General features: G+C 47.7%; 1 protein-coding gene across 1 annotated transcript; it reads right to left on the bottom strand.

Annotated features, from left to right (window-relative positions):
• Positions 1–1,412: 1,412 nt before the first annotated feature.
• Positions 1,413–23,002, bottom strand: IQCD (IQ motif containing D). Its single transcript, XM_067014272.1, has 5 exons — positions 22,956–23,002; positions 8,045–8,867; positions 5,010–5,243; positions 3,259–3,330; positions 1,413–1,912 (listed from the first exon to the last, which is right to left on the bottom strand). The coding sequence occupies exons 2-5, from the start codon at positions 8,771–8,773 to the stop codon at positions 1,583–1,585; spliced, it is 1,365 nt and encodes a 454-aa protein (XP_066870373.1). The 5' UTR covers positions 8,774–8,867; positions 22,956–23,002; the 3' UTR covers positions 1,413–1,582.
• Between the last annotated feature and the right edge of the window lie 525 nt (positions 23,003–23,527).

Here is a 23,527-nt window from a genome sequence, read left to right as displayed (position 1 = left end):
GAAAGTTCCACATGGCACCTGGAGAGCACTTAGGAAGGAAGCCTAAGTGGTCAGGGCCCACCTGCCTCCTGCCCCGCACCATCCTGGGTCAGGCCCCTCAGGAAGAACAGCAAAGCCTTTGCTCTGATGGAGCTGCAGCCAGAATCCCAGCATACTGGTGGCTTGGGTGGAGGCCACGCCTTGGGCCTCTCCTTGTCCTGATGCACCTCCAGGAAGCACCGGGATTCCAGAGAGGCCAGCTGGAAGCCACATCTGTGGTTCTGTGCCTCTCCCTTCGGGGAAGAGAAGAGCAGACACTCCCGGGGAACAGTCTGGGAGGGACCAGCAGTACCTAGGACCAGGGGCGCACATTCAGACGCCTACGCGGCTCCGGTGGGGCGTGAGCGACGCAAGCGAGCCGTGCTCTTGGCACAGACGGCATTTTAAACATGTAGGGTGTTTAAATTTCCTAGAACTCTCGCAAAGAATTAGTTCCCTCCCTCCTCAGTTTTACTTGAAACATCCAGCTCTCATTTGCCTTTATCCCTTCCCCCTATGTTTTAGTAGACATTGGCCGCAAACACCTCTTTCCTCCAAACTGTACTAAAAAAGGGAAGCGACCACCCAAGTATGATAAGGGGCAACTGACACTGAGGCGGTGATGGCTGGAAGACGGTTGGGAGTGGTGGGGACTGGGGCAACCTGTCTCTGCCATCTAAAGGGGGCGCCCCTGCTCACCTTTAGAAGACATGCAGGCCCGGGCTATCTGGATGATGAGATTTTTCCAGAAAAGGCATTTTTAAGCAGTAGCCTCTGATTTTTTAAATGCCAGCAGTGGGGATTTCCCTGGTGGTCCAGTGGTTAAGACTTCGCCTTCCAGTGCAGGGAGTGCGGGTTGGATCCCTGGTCAGGGAGCTAAGATCCCACATGCCTCACGGCCAAAGAACCAAAACATAAAACAGAAGCAATATTGTAACAAATTTAGTAAAGACTTAAAAAAAAAAAAAGCCAGTAGCGAATTAAAAAATACATTCTTCAACTACCTGGACACCAAATGGGGCTAATGTGAGGTTGCTGGTTTATGACCTCAGGAACCCTGAGCTTTCACAGTGTTAAACCAGGGAGAAGTTGTGGGCAAAGTGATACCCAGAGCAGGGACAGAGTGCAGCCTGAAACCCTCCCTCTTCCTCCTGGAGGTCTCTGCCTGCCCCGCCCTCCCCTGTGGGCAGCTGTGACCCACACCCAGCTGTCCTGGTGGGTGATGTGTCCATCGCAGTCATGGCAGCTTCTGGGCTGGGACCGAGGGGGATGCAGCCCAGGGTCCGGCTTCCCACCAAGGCTAAACGAAGGAATGGTTACGTGCTGACACCCAGCCTGTGTGTTCCCCTCGTGGAAACGGCATCTGCAGGACGGACACGCACCCAGTGGCCCTGGGTAAAGTGAAGTTTATTTGTAGGCTGTGGTGTAAAAGGGTTTTCAATTTTGAAAAAGTGTTAAAGCCATGAATCGCAGGGCTCCACATCCCAGGGGCTTCCAGGCCGGCTCTCGAGTGAGAGGTAAGATCACGGTGAGGGTAGGGGTCTGGGCAGGCTGGGGGAAGGACTCATTTCTTGCCCTTGTCCTTGCCCTTGCCCTTGCCCTTGCCCTTGCCCTTGCCCTTGCCCTTCTCCTTCACTTTGTTCTTGCTCTGCTTCCTCTTCTTGGACCTGAGCATGGAGCGGACCAGGTAGCCCCTCCACAGGGCCTGGATGAGCGTGGCAGCCCGCACCATGTGCACCATCTCCTGCTCGGCTTGCAGCCTCTTCTTGGCGTTGACCTCCTGCTCGGCCTGGATCTGGGAGACCTCTTCCACCAGCACGTCATGCCGTCTCTTCAGCTCCTCCAGCTGGATCTTCTCCTCTTTGTGGATGACATCCAACTCCTCGTACTCATCCTGGGGTGAGAGGCAGGGGGTAGGGGTCTCTAGGCACAGAGCGCCGCTTGCCACCCTCTTCTGTTCCCACCCTTCCCGAAGGCGCTTCCTCCCCAGCAGTGCCGCCTACGCTGAGCCTTTCTGCATCTGAGGCCCAGATGAGAATGGGAGAGCTGATGCGGTCCATCTGAGTTTGCGGTGGGACGCAGATGAAATATAGTTTCAGGAAGGAGGAAAGAACACGGCTCATGGGCTGGGCAGGCTGGACTTCCAGTCTCAGCTCAGCCGCATCTCGAGGGGCTTCACCTTTCAAGCCGTCATTTTTCCTCATCTGAAACATGGGGACAATTCCAAACCCAGGAGGCAGGGGTGGGAGCTATTTCCAGGATTAAATGACGGGATGGATACAACATCCATCCTCCCCCTCCCACCAGGCATCTACCAGAAGAAAAGTACTTCCAGAGGACACAGGGCTAAGTGGACTCGGCCTCTGCCATCATTAACCCACCACCCTCATTGGGAAAAGAGAAACAAGAGCACAGCCTCCAAAGTCTCCCCCTTCGTGGAGCACTCAGGATCAGACAGCACACCTGACATTGGCCACTCAGAGGCCGATGTCACTTCCAGTGGTCACCAGGCCTCCCTGCCCCAAAGTCGGGGCTGTGGACCACCGATGTTATCACAGAGCTGGGTGGAGGCTTAAGGGCACCCCGTTTTTAGGCTACAATTCCCTGGGCACCTCCTCCAGGCCAGATCCTGTGCTGTACAAGCACCTGTGACAACAGTGACTCGTTAAATCCCCACCGTGGTTCCAGCGTGGGTGTTACTGTGATCACCTGCAGAAATGAGCTCAGAAAGGTCAAGTCCCTTGCTTGGGGTCACACAGCGAGTAAGTGCCACTAGCGTAGAACCTCCAGATGACAATGGGGACTTTCTTGACCGCTGGAGCCCAGCACCTGGCGCATCTAAGCACTCGGTAGAAAGTTCCTGAGTGACTGACTGAAGTGGTGGAGGTGAATGCTTGAATCCCGTGGGCATGAGTCCCGGCTTAGGGGGCTGCTAGCAGGAGGGAACAGGGAGTCTGGGATATTGACAGTAGATGGAGCCAAGATCTTCGGGCCTGGTGTCAAGCACATCTTAGTGGCTCGAAGCTTCTGGCTCCTTCCTTTCCCACCGCTCCCCTCCCCTCACTGCCCCAGGCTAGACAAACCCTTGAGCCTAAGGAAGGGGCAGGGAAGCCACTCTGGAGAGGCCCAGAACTTGGCATAGACCATGGACCATATTAGGGCTTCTCTTCTCCACCCCTCACCCCCATTCCTAGAGGATCTTGGGAAACACACTTGAGAGAGACTTAGGCAGACAAATACCTGCTTTTCACTCATCTCCAAATCGTATTTCTGGATCCAGTTCTCAATTTCCGTTTCCACTTTATATTTTTTCTAAAAAACATTCAATGAGTCATTGTGTGATGGACTAATATTAACAATGAAAAGCACTCAGCCCGCTCTGCATCAGCGGGCCCTGCATCACGCCTCGCCTCCTGAATCCACATCACAAGGTACGTTCTCCATTTCATAGGTGAGGACAGAGAGGATCAGATGTGCTAACTCATTTGGCCCAAGATTACAGAGCTAATGGGTGGTGGGGCTTGGATTTGAAGCCAGCAGTCCAGCTCCAGAACATTGTAGGCAGAGGGAGTAGCAGGTGCAAAGGCCCTGAGGTGGGAACAAGCTGGTGATGTTTAAAGAGTAGGAACTGAGCCAGTGTGGCTGGAATGGCGTGGCCGGGGAGGAGAATGGTCCCATTGAGCTCAGAGTGAGAAGCTGTGTCACAGAGGAAGCGTCAGCACTGGAAGGAGTTTGGTCTCTAACGTAAGGGAGAGTGGAAGCTGCTGAGTGGATTTAGATATGGTGGAGGAACATGATCTAATTTTGTTTTTAAAAGATCAGCTCCTGTACATACAATGGAATGCTATTCTGCCACCAAAAGGAGTGAAGTATCGGTAAATGCTGCGTGGATGAACCTTGAAAGTGCAATGCTAAGTGAAAGAAGCCAGACACGAAAGACCACATATTGTATAATTCCATTTACATGAAGAGTCCAGAATAGGCCAATCCATAGAGACAAAAAGTAGATTAGTGGTTGCCAGGGACTGGGGGGAGGGGGCTGGAGAAGCTACTTAATGAGTACAGGGTTTTATCTGGAGGTGATGAAAAGATTTTGGAACTAGATAAAGGTTGTAGTTGTACGACATTGTGAATATACTAAGTGCCACTAAATAACTTTAAACGGTTATATCTTATATTATGTGAATTTTACCTCAATTTAAAAAAAAATCAGCTCCTTAGTCCTACAGTGCAAGAGTTCGTAACTTGGGCACCACGGATGGGCTGGCTTCAGGGGGCCTGTGACCCAAGAATTGCCCCCCGCCATGTGTAGGTGCTTCTGTGCCTTTTCATGGGGGAGAGGCCCAGTGCTTCCATCAGATGCTCAAAAGCGTAGTGAAACAAAAACAAATCTGAGAACAAGTGTTAGAAAGGGTGCCCTTTGTGAGGAAAGGGATTCGGAAGCAAACTGGGTGCATGCTGGGCCTGGGTCCTGGCTGAGACGATGGAGAAGGCAGATGAAAAGATATTTATTGAGCACCTACTAGGTGCTACCAGCTGTCTACCCATCATTCCATCTAATTCTCATAGCAACTCATTAAGGCCTATTCAATCACTTCCATTTAAAAAATGTGAAAACTAAGGCTCAGAGGGAGTTAAGAGATTTGCCAGAGGTTTCTGTGTGCCTTCATTTCCTTTGCAGGACAGGTGGGTATCATCCTCCTTGTGGGGCTCCGAGGAGTTCAGGAACTGGCCCAAGGTCACAGAGCTGGCGTGCAGCAGGACCTGATCTCTCTGCCCCCAGTCCCTGGGCCTGTGTGCTGCTCCCTCCCGCCTCCCCTCCCGAGGGATACTGCATCCATCCCGGGCTTCCCTGCACCCTTCTCCCCCGGGAGCTGCTCCCCGGGCGGCTGCCCTGCCCCCCACCCCAAGCCCTGTGCCTGGCCCTCCCTTCACCCCCTCCCCTGCCCCAGTGGCCCCATTGCCCCCACCGTCCCGCTTCCCCGGGGCACCTTCCTCAGCGCCCGCTCCGCCTCCCAGTTCTTCATGACCAGGCTGTTGAGCTGTGACTGCAGCAGCAAGGTCTCCTGCTGGATCTTGGCCACCCGGGCCTGCGAGGCCCGGAAGTCCGCCTTCCGTTGCTTCTCTGCCTCCCGCTTGGTGCGAAGGAGGCTGTCCTCTGAGAACCTGGGCACCTGGTGCAGCTGGTCTTTCAGTTCTTGGATCACGAAGTTCTCCTTCTCCACCTGGGCCGGGAAGAAGAGAGGCTCCAGGACACCTCCGCGATCATGAACCATCGCAGGAGAGGCTGGCGTGCCTGCAGCCCCCTCAGGACGGGGCAGTACTGCCTCACCAAATCCCAGCCCTGGCCCCGGAGGACAGGGCCAGCCTGCCTAGAGTCCGGGAAATTGAGGCTCAGGGGGGTTGAGGCTGTCTGGGGTTGTGCAGCTGAGATGGAATTTGAAGCTGGTCTGTCTGATCCAGAGCCCACGTTTGTGGCCACCATCCTCTATCTCCCGGCGTGAGTGAAGTGCACAGGTGCGCCTGAGTGGGGTCACAGGAGGAGAGGTCTGCGACAGCGCGACGCTCCTGCCGGGGCACAGCAGGGGAGGGCCTAGTTGCCAGGGACACTTGGCACGATCGATGCGTGAAAGTGCGACATAAACACACGCTGCAGGGTTTGCCCACCCCCACTCTCCCCTTGAGGGCCTGGCTTGGCTCCTGCCCCTCAGTCGGTTCTAAAACAGGAATTGGTTGTAGTGAGGTGGTCCGTCATACAGAGTGAAGTCAGAAAGAGAAAAACGAATACCGTATGCTAACACATATAAATGGAATCGTTAAAAAAAAAAAAAAAAAAAAGGTTCTGAAGAACCTAGGGGCAGGACAAGAGTAAAGGCGCAGATGTAGAGAATGAACTTGACACGGGGAGGGGGAAGGGTAAGCTGGGACGAACTGAGAGAGTAGCACGGACATATGTACACTACCAAGTGTAAAATAGACAGCTAGTGGGAAGCAGCCGCATAGCACAGGGAGATCAGCTTGGGGCTTTGTGACCACCTAGAGGGGTGGGAGGGAGGGAGACGCAAGAGGGAGGGACATATGGGGATATATGTATATGTATAGCTGATTCACTTTGTTATACAGCAGAAACTAACACACCATTGTAAAGCAATTATACTCTAATAAAGATGTTATAAGTAAATAATTTTAAAAAAATAAAACAGGAATTGGGGTTGGGGGGCACTGCTGTTTTGTAAATAAACCAGCAGCCTCGGGCTGGGGGCAGCTGGCAGTAGGGCCGCAGCGGGTCTGAGCTCACTTCTTGTACTCAGGGAGTGGGAGGCGGGATGGGGAGGGGTTTGAGGCAAGCCTGTCCTGTGGGCAAGTCTTCGGCCTTCAGGGGTTGGGTTTGAAGCAGGCAGTACTATTTGTAGTCAGAGCTTTTCTTGTGGACCCCTCAACATGCCTTGTTGGTGTCATCCTCTCATTTTACACTGAGATCCAGTGACCTGATGAAATCTGCCCACCTGGCAGAAATGGAATTTGACCCCCCAGATCTGTCCAACTTGGCAGCCCCAAGCTGTTTCCACTACCCGAATGAGACCAGCAAAGCCACTTGGAAGTCCTCTTCCTGTCCCTAGGTGACACCCCTCCAAACTATGAGTGGTCTCCCCTAGCACCCAGGAGCCTGTCATCTCTCTGCTCAGCAGATAATTACCTTGTCCCCCTTTTTGCCAGGCCCACTAGGGACACAGTGGAGAACCAAGGGAGACGAGGTCCCTGTCCTCTTGTGGGGGAGCCAGACCCCAATCATATCATCAAATCATCACACAAATAGTCATCAAGAAACCCTGATGAATGCAGTACAGGACAAAGTCGGAGAGAACATAAGGAAGGGGGACCCCCCTGAGCTAGTACATCGGCGAGGGAGGGTGGCCTTGATCTCTCATCTATCACAGGGCGATGAAAATGTGGCAGTGCTGGCTGGCTGTCCCCCAGGACCTGTCCTCCCCAGAAAGGCTGTAGAGCAGAATGTTTCACTGGGAAGGTGGCCCCAGCTGCAGACCACTTTCCCAGCATCTCTAGCACTGGGTGTAGCTAAGAACTGTATGAATGGGGCTTCTAGGTGATGTCCCAAAAGGGTAGGACAAAGTCCCCACCTCCCCTTTCCTCCTTCCTGCTGGCTGGACCCGTGGTGACATGACGGTGGAAAGCTGGAGCAGCCTTCTGGGTCCACAGTTAGAGGTCCCATGTGGGGGACAGCAGAGAAGCCAGCAGCAAGGAACCCGGGCCCCCTGACGAGTTTACGAGCAGAGCTTCCATGCCAGCTCTCTGTTAAACAGAAATACATCACCAGCTTGACTAAGCCACTATCATTTGGGGTCTCTGTTTTAGCGGCCAAACCTATACTTACACGCTGCTTCCCAGGGACTTTGCTAGTTGTTCGTGCGAAAATGTGTGTAAAGAATAACACAGTATGTGTCTCCAAATGGTTATTATTAGGTTGGGATCATGTTATCCTTTCCGCTTTTAAAAATTCTTCTAGAGCTTCCACCCCTCCTACCTGCCCCTTACCCTCAGGACAGAGACCACATTCCTCAAAGGCCCTGTGTAATCTGCCAGCAAAGCCTTAAATTAAGTATTTACAATCCAGCCTTGGCCTGGAAGGTCTCTCTCTACCTCACTTGCCTGGTTCACTCCTTCTCATTCTCCATGTCTTGGCTTCAACGTCCCTGAGTTCCAAGTTCAGGTCTCCTATAACACTCTCTTATAGCACCCTATACTTACCCTTCCTTGTACTTCTCAAAACTGTAATTAGATCAGCTCTTTAAGACCTACCTTCCCTATCATGAACTCCATGAGGCTGGGACCATGTGGACTCATCATTTATAAGACCTGGCACCTGGTAAGTGCTCAAAACAATATTTATGGAGTAAATGAATGAAAACAGCTATTTAAATCACTGAGGAAAAAACCCAACTGCCAAAAGATTTGGGCTCCTCCCTGGGGCTCCTCCTATAACCTGACCAATACCGTGCTGTGATACCTCTGCACCCCTGTTCCTCACGCAGGCTGCCAATTCATTTTCCAGAGTATCGATGATTTCTTGGTTCCTCTGATTCCGTCTGGTGATGTCCTGGATGAACTGAGTCTTGTCTCTGGCTTCCTTGGGACTAGTGAGTAGCTTCTCAAACAGGAAACCTCGGAGTTCGACCAGGCTATCAATAAAACTCTGGGCTTCCGCAGTTCTGCCCAGGCTCTGCACCTGCAACAGACTGGCAGCCTGGGGGTTATGGAGCAGGAGTCTCACGATGTTCTTGGTGGATCCTTTGACCTGCTGCATAAGGGGTGGGAGGTGGGCTTTCTGCACCTCTATGGAGAGGACACGGTCTCGGAACCACGGTTCGTCCTGGAACTCTTCTTCCTCCTGCAACTGCCTTTCTTCCTCTTGCAGGTAATTGACGCGATCCAGGAGGATCTGGCAAAGGTCCTCGTGCTCTCTCACTGCTTTCATGATGTCCTCCCCCAGCATGCCCTCCGAATTCTTGGAACTGGATGTCACGTATGACAGCAGGGTCACCAACTCCACCTTGTGAATGGTCTCGTCCAGGACGGACATGATCCTCTTGGTCTCGATGGTGGTGAGTTTGGTCTCGGTAGGGGGCAAGGGTTTTGGCGGGGTGGTGGACTCTTTGGTTGTCCGTGCTATCAGCCGTACTTTGTTGACGTCAGGGTCTTGGTAGAGAGGGGCCACGGCAAGGACGTCCAAAGCCATTTTATGAGCAGTCTTCTTCGCCTTTGTACGGCCTGAGAGGTTTGAGACTTTGGTAGACTATCTGGGCTTGCTGCTTTTATTGTCTCTGGCAACCCTGAAAAAGGAAGGAGTAGGTAGTCAGCAGAGTCAGGCTGACTTCGGGATGGCTGGTGTGGCCACAGCAGCTGTAAACTGTTGACGTGGAGAGTTTGTCTTAGGTGCTCTGCAGCTTTTACACAGAACCTCTCAAGGAAAGCCATTTTTAGCTTTGTAACAGTGCTCAGGGCCCCCAGGGGTAAGGGAACCATGTGTGGAGCTGGGTCTCAGGCACATGCGTCAGGCAGGGACCAACCAGGAATACAGACATCATTCTAGGTATTCAAACACAGCAATCCGTTACGTGGGTGATCGAAGAATTGAGAGGCCAACCAGGGTAAGGGAAAGCCACCCAGCGATTGTCATGGCAGGAAACCACGAAGAAGGAGGAAGCGGTGGATTTGGGGATCAGGGCCACCCAGGGGAAGCTGGAGCCACAGCCATTTCCCGTCCAGGAGTCACTATAGTCCCAGTGGAGCTGTGGGCACTGCCGGAAATGCAGCCCAAAGCAGAGAGAAGAGGAGAAATCTGGTTTCTCCCTTTGTCCAGCTTTCCAATCTAACACCAGTGCCTCCCACTAACCAAATCCAGTGGGAAACCAGCGACAAGGGAGCCTGGGCAATGCAGCCTGCAGGGGTCAGCAGCTGGAGACAGAGCAGAAGAGGGACAGGCAAATAAGGGTGCTGAGGGCTTCCCTGGTGGCGCAGTGGTTGAGAGTCTGCCTGCCGATGCAGGGGACACGGGTTCGTGCCCCGGTCCGGGAAGATCCCACATGCCGCAGAGTGGCTGGACCCGTGAGCCATGGCCGCTGAGCCTGCGCGTCCGGAGCCTGTGCTCCGCAACGGGAGAGGCCACAACAGTGAGAGGCCCACGTACCGCAAATAAAAAAAAAAAAAAGAAAAAGAAAATGTTTGCTACAGAAACAGACTCAGACATAAAAACAAACCCCTGGTTATCACAGGGGAAGGAGGGGGAAGGGATAAATTAGGAGCATGGGATTAACAGATACACATTACTATATGTAAAATAGATAAACAACAAGGATTTACTGTATAGCACAGGGAACTATATTCAATATCTTGTAATAACCTATAATGGAAAAAATATGAAAAAGATTGTGTATATATATGTGTATATATAAAAATGAATCACTTTGCTGTATACCTGGAACTAATACAATATTGAAAATAAACTATACCTCAATTTAAAAAAATATATTATAAACTTGTTTTTTTTTTGCAACACGCGGGCCACTCACCGCTGTGGTCTCTCCCGTTGCGGAGCACAGGCTCCAGACGCACAGGCTCAGCGGCCATCGCTCACGGGCCCAGCCGCTCCGCGGCATGTGGGATCTTCCCGGACCGGGGCACGAACCCGTGTCCCCTACATCGGCAGGCAGACTCTCAACCACTGCGCCACCAGGGAAGCCCTCAGCTCAAATATTAGTGTCATAGTGAGTGCTTTAGTGACTCCCGATGTAAAATATAAACACTCTCCTTCTCCCCCATCCCTCCCAGTCCCCTTATCCTGTTTACTGGTTTGAGATATGAAACATGCACACATGAAGGTTCAACAACTACAGAAGGAAGGGGATAAAGTTGTATTCATAGAATGGGTGGTATTATGACCAGCCATCAACACCAGAGTGGGGGCTTTGGAGTTTATCTTGTAGAAGTTGGGATCCATTTTGATTTCAGGAAAAGTATAACAGGATAAAATTAGACTTTGAGAAAGATCTGTTGTAATGGATGACTTATAGAGGAAGGGCTGTTGGCAGGCAGATCAGTTGGGATATTGTAAACCTTCCACCCGGGCCTTTGCACATGCTATTTCTTCTTCCTGAAACACTCTTCTCTCTCCTCCTTGCTAAGTTAATTCCTTATACTTAGATCTCGTTCAAGTGTCTCACTTCTTCAGCGAAGACTTTCCTGGGCTTGCAGGTTGGGTCAAATTCTTTTTATAGGTTCCCATAAGGCCATGCGTCTTTGTGGCAGGCACCCCCCCAACCCCAATTCCCTCTTGTTTGCCAGTACTATAGAGGCTGGAAATATTGCCCACTTTCTCAGATTCCTTTAGAGTTAGCAGTGGTTATAGACACAGTTCAAACCAATGAAATCCAATGAAATAGAAGGATAAGTTTTCTAGGGGTTTCCATGAAAACTTATACCTTCCTGACACATAAGACAGACATTGTTGGCTTCACCTCCGTTCCCTGAACTTGGGCTTAATGATGGAGCAATGGCAGCCACTTTGTGAATGAGAAGGAAAAATTAAGAGAATTGTTGGGATGCTGTCCCTGATGTCACTGAGCCACTGGACCTTCCAAGTGTCCATCATCCTTGACCCAGATGACTGTGATAACCTCTTCACTGTTCACCCTATTTCTGCCCTCCTGCCCCACAGTCTCCTCTCATCACAGCAGCCAAAGGGAACCTTTTAAAATGTCAGATCTTTTCACTCCTCCACTCAAAACCCAGCTCACAAGAGCTGACTGCTAAATTTTCAGGATATTTGTGAGTTGGTTCTTAAATCATTGGTAGCTTGAAATCAGCCACGGTGGGAGTATTTACACCATGGAAACTGACAAATCCTACAAATCAGCAGGCCTCTCCACCAGACTGGTTGTTAAACATATACCAGCACACCATAGCTACAAAGGGTTTCCATCTACTCAGAATAAAACCCAAAGTCCTTACAATTACCTATAAAACCCTGCATAATCTGGCTACTTCTACCACTCACTTTCTTATGCATTCAAATTGACCTTTTTTTGTTGTTGTTTTTCCTTGACCGTGTCAGATATGATCCAACTTCATTTTTTTTTTTTTTTTTTTTCGGACGCACAGGCTCAGTGGCCATGGCTCACGGGCCCAGCCTCTCCACAGCACGTGGGATCATCCTGGACCGGGGCACGAACCCGTGTCCCCTGCATCGGCAGGCAGATTCTTTTTTTTTTTTTTTTTTCTGCTCCCTCCCTATTTCCTCTTAACTTGCTTTATTTTTATTTTATTATTATTATTATTTTTTTTTTTTGGTACGCAGGCCTCTCACTGTTGTGGCCTCTCCCGATGTGGAGCACAGGCTCCGGATGCGCAGGCTCAGCGGCCATGGCTCACGGGCCCAGCCGCTCCGCGGCACGTGGGATCCTCCCAGACTGGGGCACGAACCCGCGTCCTCTGCGTCGGCAGGCGGACTCTCAACCACTGCGCCACCAGGGAAGCCCTGATCCAACTTCAGATAGGGACTTTGCACTTGCTGTCTCTCCTGTCTGGACTACTCCTCTAAATATCTGCAGACCATGTTTCTTCACTTCTTGGCTCAAATATTAGTGTCATAGTGAGTGCTTTACTGACACCCAATGTAAAATATAAACCCTCTCCTTCTCCCCCACCCTCCCAGTCCCCTTATCCTGTTTACTTTTTCCACAGGTTAATTTTCACCATATGACATCTCTCCATGGACCTCTTTATTTGTTTATTGTCTGTCTTTCCCCTCCTCTAAAAAGTAAGCTCCAAAGAAGGTAGAGGCTTTATCAATTTTGATGACTACTGAATTCCCAGCACTGAAAAAAACTGATATTCATCTTGGGGAGAGATCTGTTGCCACCACCACAGGTTACCTGGGCCATTTCAATTTTCATACTCTGTCTGTGGATGTGAGAAACGTTCGGAAGAAAGACCATCAGGACCTGATGAATGAAGGACAGTTTTGAGCATGGGAGGGGATAGGAGAGAATGGTGGGGCCCTTGAGAATCTAGGGAAATTGGGAGAGGAGGTTTAGAAGGGAGGACAGAGACTCCAATTTTAAACTCATCGAGCTATAGCTGCCATAACTGGAGTAGACAGTGGGCAAGGATGTCTCGGCCATCCCGTGACCTGTTTGCTCTTTGTCAGGTGACAGCACCCCACTTTTCCTTTGAGGAACTCATCCTCTCTCTCCCTGTGTATGGTCTTGGTGGGACTGCCAATCAAACAATCCTGGTCTCTGCCTCCTAGAAACCCTGAAGAGTGACTCATGGGTGAGAAATGGCAGGACCTGATTCATGCCAGTGATGGGTTCCTGAAGATTCTGCTACCAAGATCCCCAGAACTTCCTTGGCTGCCGTCCTGTCTGAGGGCTGGATCTTCAGCTTTTCCTTCACCATTTTGCTTAGCCAGGGTTAGTTTCTGTTGCTCGCGATCAAAGGACCCTAGCTGACAAAATATGCTAGGCAACTGACAACACAAGGTCAAGGGGCCTCCAGGAAGACCTTGGGAATGGAGATATGAATGCAAGGGAGGAGGAAGCGATGTATGAAGCCACAACAGACACCTGTTCAGCAAGGCAAAGAGTAAGGAAATCCAAGGAACACCTAAAGTAACAAAGAACAGGAAGAACCGGCACCCAGATCAGGTGCTAAGGAGGCTTTGTTCCTTGGCCAGGAAAAATGGATCCCACCGGCTTCCCTGGCGGTGCAGTGGTTAAGAATCTGCCTGCCAATGCAGGGGACACAGGTTCAAGCCCTGGTCCAGGAAGATCCCACATGCCACGGAGCAAATAAGCCCGCGAGCCACAACTACTGAGCCCGCATGCCGCAACTACTGAAGCCCGTGTGCTGGGAGCCCACGCTCCACAACAAGAGGAGCCACCGCAATGAGAAGCCTGCACACCGCAATGAAGAGTAGCCCCTGCTTGCTGCAACTAGAGAAAGCCCGCGCGCAGCAATGAAGACCCAACGCAGGCAAAAATAAAAATAAATAAATTTATTTTTAAAAAAAATCAGAAGCCTCTGGGAGGCTGAGGACTGGGGCAGAAGGGCATTATCTTGCATCTCGTAGATTCCCACCCGCTTCTTGTTCCCCAGTCAATCTTGTGAGTTCCTTAAGGCTTTTCCTAAAAATAACATTTTAGGGACAGCCATGGAGCTTCCTCAGCCTCCCCGGGCAATGAAGGATCTCTGCCCCATGGGCCACAGAATGAATGTGAACAAAGTGTTTAATGAACTCACGTCTCCCCATGGTCCCCCAAGGCTCTCAAGCATAAATCAAAACTCTCAAATTCTTTAGAGATTGAGGCTGCAAATGCAACGTTATAGGAAATGTTTCCAATTTGCTTTCAGCCAAAATACCTCTTTGCTTTAAAGGGCAAACTTTCAGCCAAAATACCTCTTTGCTTTAAAGGGCAAACTTGTTTTCTTTGATTATGATGAGGCCCATCAGTTCCTGACAGCTCATTTGGGTGAACAAGAAAAAGCTGGTGAAACTGGAATTGGGCGAAATGCATCTGACTCTGATTACAAAAATCACTGGAGAATCTCCTTTCCTTGAATTCTAATACGATCACTTCATTAATGCCACGAACCTTAATATTTCAGTCATTTCCAACTTAAGCCTCTCCTTTTAAAATTCTTGCCCTACGAGTGAAACAAGGTTGTTAATGGAGGGGGGACTTTAATTGGATCTTCCCTTTATTTGTTATTAATTCTGCTGATGAACTTTATAAATGGAAATATATCTTTATCATGCAAATTATACCTCGTTTTCACTCAAATAAGCTTGTTGGATGTTTTACTTTCCCTCTCCAAACATTTTGGAACATTTTGAAGGAAAAAAAAAAAAAAGGTTTGAGGTAAATTACATTTTTCCCCCCCGGGGAGAAAAAGGAGAAGAAAACCCAACTACCCTAAAAGTACCCTGCAAATCCAGCACTGGTCCATGGAGAAGTCAGAAGGTGTGAAAAAACAAATTGGAGAGAGAGAGAGGGAGAGAGAGAGAGAAAGGGAGAGAGAGGGAGGGAGGGAGGGAGGGAGAGAGAAAGGTTTATGTGGGGGTGAAGCATTTCATTTTAAGAAATGCCATTAAATTCTAGCTAATTCTTGGGACTTCCCTGGCGGTCCAGTGCTTAGGACTCCACACTCTCACTGCCAGGGGCCTGGGTTTGATCCCTGGTCAGGGAACTAAGATCCCACAAGCCACACGGTGCGGCCCCGAAAAAACAAAAAACAAACACACAAACAGAAAACCGAACTAACTCTTGAGAACTTACTATGTACCGACCACTTGTCTAAATGCTTTACACGAATTAACTCCTTTATTCTTTACAATAAGAATTGGGGTACGTGTTTTTATTACATCCATTTTCCAGAAGAGGAAAGGCAGGCAGAGAGAGGTTAGCTGTTTCTACTAGTTTACAGCAAGTAAGTCACAGAGCTGGGATTTCAGCCCAGGCAGTCTGTCTTAGGAGTCTGCATCCTGTAACCACTATTCTGTCCAGCCTCTTGATTTTAAGATTGACTTGTATAGTGGAAAAATTAGAATCATGATTTGTAGACTAATTCTTTGCTGGTCCAGTTTCAGTGAGTCCTGTTAAGCAGAGGCGTAGAGAAGAGATGGGTTCACAACTCGATTCCTATAGCATTCAATCTATTTAACAACTACAAACATGAATATGCATATTTGTTGTTATATGTGCATATATAATATAATATGTTATATTATATTGCATTACTTCATATTATATTATACTACTTATAAATATAAATGCTAGACTTGATTCACCTTTCTTTCTAGTGGCTCCTGGTGTCACGTTCCCATGGGTACACCTGGGATTAGACACAGTTCATAGCGCAGAGCTGCCACCCAATTGCTTTCTCCCCATTTAAGAAAGCTTATCAGGAATTCTCTGGCGGTTCAGTGGTTAAGACTCGGCACTTTCACTGCCATGGGCCTGGGTTCGATCCCTGGTTGGGGAACTAAGATCCCACAAGCCACGTGGCCAAACAAATAAGCTTATCAGAATGCAGGTGAGGGAGGGAGAAGGATTAAATTATTTTAGGGTAAGCTTTGAGTCATCTCTCATTGAGTTTTATATTTTGGAGTCAATCATTCACATACTTTGGAACTTTATTACCAGCGAATTACCAAGACATATATCGTAACTGATCACGACATGGGGGTTGTTGAGCAGCGTGATACCACACCATATGGAGCAGAAGTGATGGGGCAAAAAAGACGCCTTCATGACGGCTGGTTCTAATTCAGTGTTGCCCAAATCTCTCTCGCTGGAATGCCACCTTTGTGATTTCTGTCAAATCTCTAGACCAAGCTGTACTATTATCAACTCAATTATTTTCTTTAAATACATGTTCATGTTCCTCCTGAAGTACTTTTCCCTAAAAAGGAAACTTGATACCTCGCTGTAACTGGAAAATCTGTTTCACTTTCATTAAACAGAAGATAACAATGTCTACATCCTGATGTTATTTCATTCCAGCTAGATACTGTGACCCAGGAAAGATGGGTCTGAGCCCAGATCTCTGTCTTGCTAAAAAAGCAAGATTAGCAAGCGGTAGGGAGATGTTAAAGACACACTAGGAAAAAGAGAGAAGAGACAAGGTACTAATATCAGGAAAGAAAGAGGGGCCATCACTACTGATCCCGTGGATGTTAAAATGATAACAAAGGAATATTATGAACTTTATGGCCATCAATTTGATAACACATTGTGGACGTTACAATTTGCTTAGCTGATTTCATGTGCTTTTGACAGCTCTGCCATGTTTCTGAGAGGCACAGTTCTCACCCACCCCACGACTTCAAGACCTACGCTCTGTGCTTTCACCTGTATCCTGATGTTCTGCTTATAACTCAGAGAAGTCCTTGATGGCTAAGGGACTCCTGGTCACTTAGTTCTGATTCCTCCACCTACCTGCTGGTTTAATGGGCAGAGGTTTTGCCTTCGAAGCAGCAGCATTTTTCCTTCCAGCCTCAGGAAGATCCAACTGGCCTGTGAACCACCCAGCTAGCTTTTTTTCAGAACGCTCTAGGCTTTATCGGAGCCTTCCAGGTCTAGAGCGGGGAAGGTGAGGGGCTGGAAAGGGGCAGGACATTCAAGATGAAGACTGCTATCTCCCAAGCAACTATCCTACAGTAGGCGCTCAGGAAAGCACTATTGAATAAATGGAGAAATGGCAAAGCCAGCTTTAACAACAATCCCCTTTCCTCACAGGGTGATGTTGGCATCATAGGATAATGTTATTTCACAAAATATGTTCTGTCCTGAATTAGAACCAGAAAATAGTGTCACATTTCAGCAGTGAAAATGGTGGGCCAAGATCTGGCCTATATGGGTTGTTTCCCATCCCTGGACGCAGGGCTTGGAATTTTAAGGTAAAAGATTGAAATATATTTTGTTTTTTCTTTTTCATGGTTTAGTTGCAATTTTTTTCCCATCACCACTTTTTTTTTTTTTTTTTGGCTGCACCATGCGGCATGCAGGATCTTAGGTCCCCGACCAGGGACCAGGGATCAAACCCGCACCCCCTGCAGTGGAAGTGCGGAGTCTTAACCACGGGACCTTCCGGGAATTCCTTCTACCACCGCTTTTTTTTTTTTTTTTTTTTTTTGCGGTATGCGGGCCTCTCACTGTTGTGGCCTCTCCCGTTGCGGAGCACAGGCTCCGGACGCGCAGGCCTAGCGGCCATGGCTCACGGGCTTAGTTGCTCCGCGGCATGTGGGATCTTCCCGGACCAGGGCACGAACCCGTGTCTCCCGCATCGGCAGGCGGATTCTCAACCACTGCGCCACCAGGGAAGCCCTACCACCGCTTTTGACGTATTACCCAATCCTATCTTGTCCTTTTTGAGAACCCATGTTTCATGGATGACATTTGGCTTGCAGAAGGTTCCGGGGCTGGAGCTGAAGCATTGAACACTGGAGGTATCAACAGACTGGATTGCATTGGTGGTGATGGCTCTGTGGCTGCAGGCTCCAGTGTTATCCTGTGCTTTGGAGACAGAGGACCCTGAATAGTGACTGAGGTTAGGAGGGAATGTGCTCCCAGGGACAGATTTCTAAGCTGCTGGTTATAATGAACAACTCTCTACTGGCCACTGGCCACGGCTATAGCCCTGGGCAAATTCGCTTGACCTTCTGGACTCTCATCTCTGAAGCTGAATGGGAAAACATAAGCCTGCTGCACAGTGATTAAGTCTGTGGGTTCCCATGTCAGACAAATTTGAAGTTCAATCCTAGGGGATCACCACTTCCTTGCTGTGTGGCTTTAGGCAAGTCAATGAACGTCTCTAAGCATCTTCGGCTTCCTCACCTGTGATGTGGGGACAGTAACAGAACCCACGCTTGATAAAACTGTTGTGAGTGTGAAATGAAGTCCCGACTCAATCATCTTGAGATTTTAGGATGACTTCCAAAATGATACAAATGAATATTAACATTTGAATACTTTTTAAAATAGAACATGTATTTTTCCTCAAAATAATATATATTTGTTTTTGTGCAGAAAGGTTTATAAAGAGCCAACATGGATCCATTTTTTACTCATTTTTACTATTTCTGTCTTTAATTTTGCAGTTTTCTGCATTATTCATGACTTTCAGTTAGTAATGGAGGAGGACAGAGATCCCTTAAACCGCTCACCATTTTCCAGTCTCTTCTCCCTTACAAATTAATTCATCACAATTCTTAATTCCTCTTTTGGCAGTGTAGTTTTCGATGTATTTATTTCTGGTTATATCCAACTGTGGATAGTATCACTTAGGTTGTATCAGACAGAAGGAAGAATTTCTTAGCAGTGAATTTAGATTCTTCTAAAATAAACTTACCCCACTTAAATATATATATGTATTTAAATCGTAATCTTAGCAAATGCAAAACACTGGCTTTTCCTGACTGACAGATTATGTTGTAGAAGAGTCTTTTTTAAACCATGACCCTTTAGTGAGTGGTGGAATCAATTTGCCTGTTGAGACTAGCATTAAAAATAAATGAAATAGAATAGAAAATATCATAGTGCACTGCATGTAGTAAGTATTCTTTTGTATTTAAACAGGCGTCTGCTGGATCAAGGAGGAAAATGTATTTCTTTGTCTGGCTTGTGGTTAAAAAAAAACAAGGGACTTCCCTGGTGGTACAGTGGTTAGGAAACCGCCTGCCAGTGCAGGAGACACGGGTTCAATCCCTGGTCCGGGAAGACCCCGCATGCCACGGAGCAGCTAAGCCCGTGCGCCACAACTCCTGAGCCTGCACTCTAGAGCCCGTGAGCCACAACTACTGAGCCCGTGTGCCACAACTACTGAAGCCCATGCGTCTACAGCCCGTGCTCCGCAACAAGAGAAGCCACCGCAATGAGAAGGCTGCGCACTGCAACAAAGAGCAGACCGCGCTCCCCGCAACTAGGGAAAGCCCGCGTGCAGCAACGAAGACCCAACGCAGCCAAAAAAACAAAAACAACTTGTGTTCAAAAGCCCCCATATGAAAGGCATTTGATTGGTCATAGGATATAACCTGCTGCGATTATTTGAGAGCTAAGGTCAAAGAGATACTTTTTCCTGATGCTCTGTATTTCAAATGGTCTTGATTTTCAATGCCTTTTGCTTTCAGTTCCACTAACTAGGGCCTGAAGGGAAAAGGTGTGTGTGTGTGTGTGTGTGTGTGTGTGTGTGTGTGTGTGTGTGTGTGTGTGTGTGTGTGTGTCACTTGTCTTGTGTGAAAATACCAGTGTAGAACAGGGTTTTTTCAATCTCCACACTACTGACATTTTGGGTCAGATAATTCTCTCCTGTGGAGGCTGTCCTGTGTGTTTGTAGAATGTTTAGCATCATTCCTGGCCTCTACCCACTTGATGCCAGTAGCACCCTTCTCCCACCATTAGCTCTGATCAGTTGGCGATGAAATATCTCCAGACGTTGCCAACTGTCCCTGTGGGGTGTGGGTGGGGTGCTCCTGGTTGAGAACCACTGGTCTAGATCACAACGGCCTGGCTTCCCTGTCAAACTCCTGGCCTCCCCCATGCTAAGGCCAGTGCTCTATCCAGATTCAAAGGAAGGCTTGCCCAAGCCTAGTCCAGCTCTGTCTGACGAGCTGACCTCAGCACCATCTAAAGCCACCATCAGTTACAGAATCAAGATCAGATTCACAAGTTGGGTCTTACGAGCCCTGCGTGCATGACTCTCTCCTGTCAGGGGCTCTTGGAATAAGTCTAGGCAAGTCCCTTATCTCCTTGGCACCTGGTGACACGACACCTGTCTTAGCCACATCAGAAGGGAGCTAAGTGGAGAAGGGATGGTTTAATAGACAGGAAAGACCTTTGGAGAGTTAAAAGCTCTCTTCAATGGGGAGTGACGATGATGATTATATGTTGAGGGATAAATCACGTCGTGCACCAGCCTCATTGCCCAGAGCGCTTTTCTCCTAGGGAAAGAGGGAAGTACATGTGGGGAACTTAGCAACTGAGTAGGCAGGAAAGACTCACCCCTTTAATTCAATTTTTTTTTTTTTTTTGCCAAGCCATGCAGCTTGCAGGATCTTAGTTCCCCAACCAGGGACTGAACCCGTGTCCCCTGCAGTGAAAGTGTGGAGGTGTGGAGTTCTAACCACTGGACTGCCAGGGAATTCCACCACCCCCCCCCCTTTTTTTTTTTTTTACTGTAAATCACGTGAAAATCCCAAGCTAAAGCCCTGGCATTTACATCTAACCATGCCTGGAGTGTGTTCCCAAGGGATGCCTCTCCCTGAGCCAGGGCAGAGGTCTGGCTGGGATGCCCAGGGCAGCCTGTCCAGCCTGGAGGCAAGGATATTGACACTGACTCTGCAGCCTCTGTTACTGTTTCTTTCAATCAAAAGGCTTGGTAGAGGGTGAAGTCTGGGAAAGGGAACTGTGGGATAGGTTTTTGTTTTCTAGTAACAACTTTATAATATTCAGAAAAGGCGTGAACAGTGACCTCAGAACTTACCCCTTCTCACTCTTGACTTTCCCACTATTTTCCTCTTTAACTATTTGGAATTCGCCAGTGAAGACATCTAGCACTGGGCTTTACTTTGAGGGAAGATTTGGGTTTTTTTGGCCATGCCGCACAGCTTGTGGGATCTTAGTTCCTGGACCACGAATCGAACCCAGGCCCATGGCAGTGAAAGTGCTGAGTCTTAACCACTGGACCGCCAGGGAATTCCTGAAGACTATTTATTTCCAATTCAATCTGTTTACTTGTTATAGGTCTATTCAAATTTTCTCTTTATTCTTGGGTCAATTTTAATAATTTGTATTTCTAGGAATTCATTCATTTTATCTAAGTTGTCTTTTTTTGGCATGAAGTTGTTCATAATATTCCTTATAATTCTTTAAGTTTCTGCAGTTCTGATTTTGGTAATTTGTGTCTTTTACTTTCTTGGTCAGTCTAGCTATATCTTCCTGATGTACTGACCTTCCTATCAATATAAAATGTCCCTCTTTGTTCTAGCAATATTTTTTGTCTTAAAATCAAATTTTTGTGATAGCAATATCACCTCTCCAGCTCTCTCATGCTTACTCTTTGCATGGATTCCAATTTTTTACTTTCAACTCCTTTGTGTCTTTGAATCTAAGGTGAGTCTCTTGTAGACAGCATATAGTTCAGTCTCACTTTTAAAATCTAGTCTGGCAAGCTCTGCCTTTTGATTGAAGTGTTTTTTCCATTTACATTTAATAATTTAGTTAATAGTTGGATTTACATCTGCCACTTTGCTATGTTTTTTTATTCATCTCAAATCATGTTTTGTTCCTGTGTTATTTCTTTAATGCCTTTTATTGTGTTAAATAAATATTTTTAGTCTACTCTTGATTCTTCTGTTGATTAAAAAAATTTTTTTTGAGTTGTTTTCTTAGTGGTTGACTTAGGGATTATAATGTGCATCTTAATTTATCACAGTCTATTCTGGAATACTAAATATTTTCTATTTGATGGGTCATTGTTATCCTACATTTTAAAAATTATTTAAACATGGCTTCCTTTAGTTCTTTGAACATATTTATAATAGCTTCTTTGAAGCCTTTGTCTGCTAAAGCCAACATCTAGGGACACATAGAGACACTTTCTGTTGACTGCATTTTTTTCCTGAGTACATTTACACACGTCTCACAATTTTTATTGAACACTGGAAATTTTAGAGGGAAGATTTTTTTTTTTTCATAGCAACTCGGTATTTTTTCCTTCCTAATGATTGTTGTTCTTGTTCTGCTTGGGTGTTTGGTAATTTACTTCCTGGACTAAATCTGTCAAGTCAGTCTCCTCCACAATGTGCAGCTACTGATGTCTCTGCTTAATTTTTTTTTCATATTTTTATTTTTAAACCTGGCTTCCTAGGGGTCGCCTCTGTAACCACATAGTTTAATATTTAGCCAAAAGTCAGTCCGAGGTTGTGCTCAAACTTTGAGCCAGTAAGGCTTCTGTTCTCCCATGGAAAGTGTAGCACGCACTCAGCACGTCTACACAGGCTCCAAGGGCCAGGGATTAAGTGTCTTGGGCCTGCTCTGGTCCCTGCTACACATGCGCATAACCTCTAGTCAACCAAGATATACACAGAGCTCATCAGGCCCCCTATGGCTGCCTCACTCCCCAGGAACTCCAAGCTTTCAGTCCATTGTTTGTGCCAAATAGGATTACAACCTTGGACTGCTAGAGCTGCCGGCCTCCCCTGTTCTCTTCTCACCAAGATTGCCACTTTAGCCAATACTCCTTCAAACCAAGTGAGCCCCATCAGACAGCAACAGTGAAGCTGTTGGTATTCAGGGGGCTACCCACCCTGGTTGAACTATTATGCCCATAGAACTGGGGGTGGGGAAATCAGAGAAGTCTCAGGTAAGTATAGCACAAACTTGAAGTTTGGTGGCTTTATGAATAAAAACTCTCAGTTTGTTGTATGACTTCGGTTGATTTTCAGTGTGCTAACATAGCACTAGATGGTTTTGTCCAGCTTTATAGTTGCTTTTAAAAATTATTATTGTGGTAAAATATACATAACAAAGTTTACCATTGTAACCATTTTAAATTCAGTGGCATTAAATTGTTACATTCACATCTACGTGCAACCGTCACCACCATCCACCTCCAGAACTTTTTCATCATCTCAAATCGAAACTCTTTACCTATTAAATAATAACTCCCTGTTTTCCCCTCCCCTCAGCCCCTGGCAACCACTATTCTACTTTCTGCCTTAGTTAATCCTCACAACAAACCCTTTGTCTTAAGTATGTAAATGAAATCATATTTTAAGGACGGGGACGGGAGTTAAGTTCTAAAGTTAGCACAAAAGGTCAAAATTGGTATAATCAAAATTACCTGATTTAAACACGCACTTTCATTGGAGGCTCACCCTGGGAGGTATAGGCCGTTGGGTGGAATGGTAGCGGACTTATAAACTACACTCTCACTCCCAGCACCTATGTTTGACTTGAAAGTAGTTAACTTTGATGCGACTCCACTTGATTAGTATCATCCACGTTTTACGGATGAGGAAGTGGACAAGTGGAGGCGCAGAGTAGAGGATGCCCAGTAGTCCTTGCAGGGGGTCGAGAGGGAGGTCCAAACGGAGGCAGGGGCTCAGTTGGGGACGGGCTCACGGTGGGGGGGCTACTGATTCCTCAGAGAGCCAAAGGATAGAGGGCTAGACCCCATTCAACATCTCTTCATCATTCCCAGCCCTTCCCCACAAAGTCATTCACCTGCTCGGAGGGCTTCAGGTTTTTCTATCCGTGGTAACCACCGAGGTGCCTGCGTTGCTAGGTTACCGACCAATCTCAGAAGGCGGGACTCAGCGTCTGATTGACTTTCTTTTTCACCATTAAATTCCTTATTCCTCTCAGTTCGTTCCACCTCCTGAGGACTGACCAATCAGGAGCACCACCTCTATAACCCTCCACCAATTGGC

Source organism: Kogia breviceps, chromosome 15, assembly GCF_026419965.1.
Source record: "Kogia breviceps isolate mKogBre1 chromosome 15, mKogBre1 haplotype 1, whole genome shotgun sequence".
NCBI lineage: Eukaryota > Metazoa > Chordata > Mammalia > Artiodactyla > Physeteridae > Kogia > Kogia breviceps.
This window is presented reverse-complemented; position numbering and strand designations above follow the sequence as displayed.

Bases quoted from the DNA above. Each gene is read 5' to 3' on its own strand.
- IQCD (XM_067014272.1), bottom strand. From the start codon at position 8,773: ATGGCTTTGGACGTCCTTGCCGTGGCCCCTCTCTACCAAGACCCTGAC. The intron at 5,244-8,044 runs GTATCACAGCAC...TTCCCGGCCCAG, and splicing joins TGAGGAACAGGGGTGCAGAG to GTGGAGAAGGAGAACTTCGT. The intron at 3,331-5,009 runs GTGCCCCGGGGA...AATGTTTTTTAG, and splicing joins CGGAGCGGGCGCTGAGGAAG to AAAAAATATAAAGTGGAAAC.